Raw genomic sequence first — 7355 nt, 5'->3', positions numbered from 1 at the left:
TCCTCTTTTTTTGCATATAAAAAAACTATTTTAAGTTAAATCAACAAGATTTTAATGGTCAAAGGAATTATGGTAGCATCAAGTACTTTTTAGAGTATATAGTTTTAATGTTGTGATAAAACATAACCATTCCATTTTATTTCTTTTCTTTCCAGAGTTCTGTTTTAGTTGCTGTTTAAAATCATTGTAGTGAAGAACACTGAACTTTGGAAAAAAATGTTAGAAACTATAGGTAAGACCTATTCCTTCTTATTTTTCTAAGAATCAAAACTTTTTCCATTCGGATCTTTGAAATAGTTTTTCTACATAGCAGGATTTTGTCTAGTAGCTTAGTTTTTAGAAGTTTTTATCCATTAGCATTATAGCAGGGAAATGTGTTTCTATATTTGGATGATTTAATCTGAAGTGTTATAAAAACAAACCATTTGTATATGTGCTGCCGAAGCGAGCACTAAAAACAAACCATTTGTAAGCCCAAGATAAAGACATATGAAATGTTCTACCAATTATGAGTTCTAATGAAGTTTAATGTAAACCTTGTTCTAATTTATGGACCCACTTCTGGTTAATGGGTGTTTGTGGACAGCATCAGAAAGCTTAACAGTATTTTTAATACTGAAAGAAGCTCATTGCCTTCTTTATTTGTGGCAGTTGAAACTACTCAACTTTGCTTTTAAGTTGATGATGAGCCGTAACAATAATAAGCATTTAGGCTGGCAGACTTCAGTGATGATTTACGGCAGTTTGATTTCTACATGAGATAATGTAGGTTGAAATACCCAAATTCACATGTTAATCTTTTTCCCTTGCTCTTTAGTTTTAGAGGAGCTGGTTTATAGAACTAGTTCCAGGCATATCAGTACACCCATCCCTCTCCTGATGGCCAAATACCTCGTGTTTTCCCTGGAAGTTTTGGGCATGACTATTGGAACGTATCTGGATTTCACCTTGGTGCCTTGATGATTGTGGCTGGTGCCTTGATGCCTGCATGCTTTGGGAAGCAGGATGAGAGTAGGTGGAAGGAAAAGGGAAAGGAGCTGTTTTTGTGATAGTGGGGATCATTACTCTGACTTTTCTTCCTGGTAAAATGTGAGTGATAAAATACATGGGTGTGTGTTACCTTCATCCCCTATTTTATACTAAAGTCACAGGCCGCAAAGACTACTACTAGTCCACAAAACAGAGTTCCTCATAAGACAGTGGACAGCAAAGGGAAAATAGAGAATTATTGAAGCTGTCACTTTCCAATCTTTATTTTGTAAGTTATTACTTATGTGTACACCTTCCAAGAAAAATTAATACTAGATTTGTATTCTGACATACCATGGGAAATAAGACCCAGAATAAAATTCTCATATCGTTATCGTTATTTACTTTTAAAATTGTGCTTTTGATGGGGCTCCTCGATAGCTCAGTTGGCTAAGAATTCAACTCTTGATTTCTGCTCAGGTCATGATCTCAGGGTCGTGAGATTGAGCCCCACATTGAGCTCCATGCTGGGCTTGGAGCCTGCTTAAGATTCTCTCTCTCTCCCTTTCCCCCTCCCCATTCATGCTCTAAATAAAATAAATAAACAAATAAATAATACATAAAAATTGTGCAGATGAGTAAATTCTGTTTGTTTAAACTTGTGTATGCGTGTGAACTCATGGTCAACATTAATTCATGCCTTAATTTCCCCATTTCTATGTCATCCCACATTTGGTTCTATAAAAAGTGTCTGTGGTGATAATTCCCACTCTTTGATTACTATATTATGGCAAATGAATATTAATAGATGGCCTTATTACCATGATGAATCTGTTAGAACATATATTTGAATGGTCTTCATTCCTTTAAAACGAATTTGGGTTCACTTGTGAGAGAGTGAGAGAGAGTTTTAGGGAGATGTTTTTAACTGTGATTTGTCATAGAAAATCACCATCTGGTGGAAACACACATGTAAGATGCTAGGATTATTAGGGATACACTTACTCAGAATACTTTTGCAACTTTTATGCCTGATATATAAGGTGATCAATAAATATTTGAATTATTTTGGTTTGATGCATATAGAGATATGCTATTTAATTTTGGGGAAAGACATTTAAAGTATTAACAAGAAGTGTTTTTGAAGGGTTATACATTGTTGTAATATATTTTCAAGTAAATTCTCAAGTATAGAATGTTTGTTCCTTAATATATGAAATTGTATTTTGGATGTTATGACTCATCAGTGACATCATCCACATCCACTTATTAATGAGTTATATTTCTAATTTTTCTTAAATGTAAATAAAATTTTTTGAAAAGTGAAAATATCAGCATTTACAAGATCACGAAGTGTTTGGTTTTCAATAGTTTTTATATAAAAGAGTTGACAGCTGGCGTTGGAATTCAGATACACTCCATCTGAGTTGGAGCAACAATTACTTACTTGCATGTGGTGTGTACTATAACCAGTTCTCTGCTTTCAGACAGACTCCCTCACCAGAGACTCCAGGGTCTGAGGGACCTATTTATAGGGACATGTTACAATCCTTTTTTCTCTGAGTCAATTTTATGCTCTCGAAAGGAATAGTTTTAGGATTTCTATTCTGTAAGTGGGGTTTGATGTGTGTCTTTTGAATCCTGTTAATGACCAGTGCTGCTCTTTGGTTTAGACAAAAATCGAGCCCTGCAGGCAGCAGAGCGCTTGCAAGCCAAGCTGCGAGAACGTGGAGATGTAGCCAATGAAGACAAGCTGAACCTTCTCAAGTCAGTCTTGCAGAGCCCGCTCTTCGGTCAGATTCTGAACCTTCAGACTTCCGTACAGCAGCTGAAAGAGCAGGTAGGACACAGTTCTCCCAAAGCCGGTGTTCATGGCATGGCATAGATCTTGTGGAGTCTTGTGTTTTTCTGAAAGCCTGATTTTTGTATGTGTTAATGAATAGCTAACGAAGTCATTTATACCTCTAAATGAGACATTCAGATTCACTGTGACTCCCCCCCCCAGTTATTTTTGTAATGGTTGTTGCTGTATATTGTGGATGATATGACATTGTGTTGAAAGCTGTGTGGATGCTGAAGTGTGAGTCCCTACAGGATATGGGGTTGATAAAAATAAGTTTAGGGTAGATGGCTGTAGGCTTGGTTTACATCCCCACTAAGGCTCATTGTTCACGTGATCTTGTGCATTCAGATTCAGACATTCAGCATGCTTATAAAATTTCAGATAAGCCTGGATCTGCATGTGTAATCATGTGTGTGAGGAAGGGAAATCACCTCTATTTTGACAGTAAAAGAAATAATTACATTGTCATCAGTTAGAGAAATTGTAATTCTCACTTCTTAAAAGAGTGTAAGTAGCAATTGCTTCCAATGACAGCATCAGATGGTGATAAACATTAGAACTTCTAAATGTAACACTGTTTTTTTTCCTGTAAAAATTAAGAGCATTAAAATTTCCTAGCATTTATATTAAAATTGAAACATTGCAATGACAGAACAAACACTCAAGTTAGATGCTCTTTGAACTAACTTAATTTAATCACATTTCTCAGGTTTTTAAAAAAATGTTTTTTAAAATGGTTGTTACCCTTACAAGGCGTGAAGACAATCTCATTTATGCCTTCAATCTAAGTTAGTTCTCATTCTAATGTTTTTAGCATTAATTTACTCACTATGGATGACTTGCTAACAAATATTCTGCCTTAAAAGGTTAAAAATGAATTTGAAGACTAGTTTCATAATTCAGTGAAAGAATAGCTCCAATTTAAAAAAAATGTGCCAAATGCAAAAAGAACAAATAGTAGCAATAGAGAAGGAATTTGTTTAATGCACATAACTTCTTAATCTAGATATTTTGGTAGCAAAAAATAAAGAAGAATTTTTAAAAATATTTTTCTGTAGTGAATTTTTACTTAATGATTTTAAAAATTGTGATCATGAATTAAGAAAAAGTTGTTTTTGTTATATGTAGTTGTGTTTGGGTTTTTTTTTTTTTTTGCAACTTATTGAAAAGATTGGTTTTAGGTACTCATTTTCAGAATGAATTGACAAGAGTTTGGAGAGATCAGTGTTTTGAATATAAGTGTAATTATGATGTGGAAGATTATCTGGTTTTTCAGAGAGAGTGAAGAAGTTGAATAGATGTCTTCTCCCCTTATTATATTATGTGAAAATATGACTAGAATGAGAGGAAAAGTTGAAACAAAAAGTGCTAGTGTGTTAGGAAATACCACTAAAGAGATAACTGGAAATACCCCTTCTAGCCCTGAAAGCAGGGGAGACATAGGTTTACTGGTTGTTGATCTTGTTTTACCATTTCCAAACAGAAGTAGGATATGGGCTCTAAAACTTTGGGTCCCATGTGATTCAGCTGAAATCTCCTTGGAAACCCTTGAGCATAATTTTATCAAGCCAGGTAGTCTGTGACCAAGTACAGTATTAATGATAGATGTTGATATATTTCAAGACTTGGTACATTGTGAGGTTTGGGCATTCTCTAGGCATGTCTCCCATGTCTTTGGACTTTGGCTAGTTGGTCACCTCTTCAAATACTGAAAGGGACCAAGGAAACCAGCTGGCTCATACCCTGTTTATTGCAACTACTTAGTGAGTTTGAGTGACTTGTTTATAATAAGGGCAGAGCCAGAACTGGAACTCGGTTTTCTTGGCTCCCAAGGCAGTCTTTCCCCTCTTGTGATTCTGCAGCCTGTCTCTCATCGTCGTCATCTTCTTTTTTTTTCCTGAGGATAGAAACTCGGCCCCTAGAGGTGAGGAGTTCAATTTTGGTGAAAACCATCGATATCTCTCATAGTTTCTGTGACTCTTCACTTTAGTCTTCATTCTTACTCAGTTCCTTTGTTTTTGAACCGTGTTTTTCTTGTATGACTAGACTACATTTCAAAACCTTGTATTATTTTCTGTTTTAAAGTTTAAACATAAATATTATAGACTTACCATGTTAGATATTCTATGTAGTTTACTACCTGTTAATTTGTTAATATTTATAATTTAATAATTAATTAATGAACCTAGGAATGAACTTTGTTTTGTGCTTTTAAACTAGTAGCTATACCAATCTGACCAGTGGCTAGCTTTTATTTATATTCTTTTGCCTGAGTTGTGTTTTCAGATATGTAATTTTATATGCACAATGGGTGCAAGTTAGTGTCTCCATCTTTTTTAGTATTGGTAATACAAATTTGAGTCCTCCAACTTTACCATCATTCTCCTACATTTTAGAAAGTGAAAGGAGTGAATAATTGAAAAGCCTGAGGTAAATGCAGCATATTGGAGAACGTGATCATATTGTTGCATTAATGACAGATGCTGACATGCCATGTTGAATTAAGCTGACTATTTTTCCCCCTCGAATCCTTCTCATTACTTCTATTCAATAATGCGTAATTTTTCCAATTTGCTTCTTCAGTATTAAGACTGCCCTTAGAAATCAAACTGTTTCCCTTTGGCAAATTAAACACTTGACAGGTGTGTAACTGAGAGGGCAAAAAAGCCATGCCCTGAAGGGATGTGCTATTTAAATATTGTCAAAAATATTAACAGGTCTGAGAGCATAATTGATGCCTCTGTTTAACTCTGCCACATTGTGTATTGTTCTAACCGCCAGCTAAAAGGATGTGTGCTATTAAACCTGAATAATCTCTAATAGCTCCAGTTCCTTTCCTATTTCATGATTCCTGTTTAAGTGAAGAGAAGAAAAAAAAAGAACTGTGACTGTGTGTCAATGATCTGTCAGATGCAAATTCTCAAGTAGTGTCCTCACTGTCACCTAGTCATCACAGCTAATAACTGCAGGGCTCAATGCGTATTCATGATAGAAATCCAGCTATTGTGGGGGAAATAAACACGTTAGCAGTTTAATAATAGAAACTTGTCAGCCATGAGGATATTGGATTTGCATATTTATTCTGTGATGTTTCTCCAGTCCAGTAGAGGTGGATACGACTTTCCTGATTAATTAATTGCCTTGTCTTATGAAATGACCATAGACATGAAATTAAATGTCTTTTTACCTTGAGTTATTTGTAGGAAAACTGTGAATTAAAATTATTAATTTCAGTAGAAATTTAGGACTAATACTTAGAAATTGACATCGCTGAGATTTTTTCTTTTTTAAAGCTATGGCAACCTAGACCAATTCTAAGATTGAAGAAATAATGTATATAATTCAGTGCTGACATGGGAAACAAGCCTCAGGGCTCAGCATATTCTGGAGGTTTCTCCATGTCTGTGATTTCTGGCCTTTTTGGAGTATGACATTCTATTATTTTGCTGTTGTTCTTGTTGTTTGATATTTCCAGGCTCCTTGTTCATTCACCTTTTTCCCAGAAAAGTGTTGGCTTATATGCATATTATCCAAATGCATAATGTATACATATATACATGCAAATTTAAGCCAGATTTTTTTCTAAGTTTCTCTTTGGAAATTTTCTGACATCTCTTGAAATAATTGGAGAGATGTTGACTTAACGTAGAATAAGTTTGGAAATTATTGTTCAGTGTTGATTAGAGTAAGTGGATCCTTCTTTTTTATTTTGAAATACAATGTTCATCGTATAAAATTTTTGTCTTATGTTTCTATGCTTTTAAGTTTTACCTGTTCACATTCCCAAAAGAATTTCAAACAACTTCTGATGGCAAAAATGTATGGACTAATGGGTGATTCAAAGGTAAATCTAAACAAAGACTAAATAAAAATATCAGAGAATTGGATAGTCCAAGGACCTTGGGTTACTAAAATTGAGTATTATCATTTAACTTCCATTTCTCAGGAGCAAAGTCAACAATAATTATATAAATATAAATATATAAATATACACATACACACGCAGAGAGAGAGAGATGAGAGCGCTGGAGGTTTATATATTGCTCAGTGTGAGACATCATTCAGTGAGCCAAATTTTCCTTGGCAATGGGAGGGTTTTCTCATGGGTACTTTTTTAGAAGGCTTATAATCATTTATTAATAAAGTCGATAAAAATACTATGAATAAATAAGACAGAGGTTCTCATTACCTAGAGGAGGAAAGAGAACATATATTTGTTTTATGTAACTAAGAAAGTGAGTGGGATAAGAAAGTGAGCAGGATGAGGAATTATTAACTTTGACTACAAGAAAACTTTACATTGAAGGTAACATATAAGATGGGTCTTGAAAAATGAATAGGACTTTTCTGCAGTGAATGGGGAAATTATTTCAGGTAGGGGCAACAATGTTTACAGGAGAGAGAGAAGTTGTTCTCAAGTGAAGGTGACTGGGGCGTATAGCAATAAGTGGATACATTTTTGACTGTTGTAACTTGGGGGTGGTAGGGGCCATGCTACTGACATGTCAATGAGTAGACAGCAGGGGTATTGCTAAACATGCTC

At 34.8% G+C, this 7355-nt stretch overlaps 1 protein-coding gene across 1 annotated transcript in view; it reads left to right on the top strand.

Annotated features, from left to right (window-relative positions):
* Positions 1-216: 216 nt before the first annotated feature.
* MPDZ (multiple PDZ domain crumbs cell polarity complex component) overlaps positions 217-7355 on the top strand; it is a 141540-nt gene continuing 134401 nt past the window's right edge. Inside the window, exons 1-2 of the mRNA XM_088019154.1 lie at positions 217-232; positions 2643-2809. Coding sequence (XP_087875280.1) covers positions 217-232; positions 2643-2809 — 183 coding nt within the window. The remainder of the gene's footprint in view (positions 233-2642; positions 2810-7355) is intronic.

This window comes from Eumetopias jubatus, unplaced genomic scaffold (genome assembly GCF_037043125.1).
Source record: "Eumetopias jubatus isolate StellerSeaLion01/CBP00866 unplaced genomic scaffold, mEumJub1_p1.0 scaffold_15, whole genome shotgun sequence".
Lineage (NCBI taxonomy): Eukaryota > Metazoa > Chordata > Mammalia > Carnivora > Otariidae > Eumetopias > Eumetopias jubatus.
This window is presented reverse-complemented; position numbering and strand designations above follow the sequence as displayed.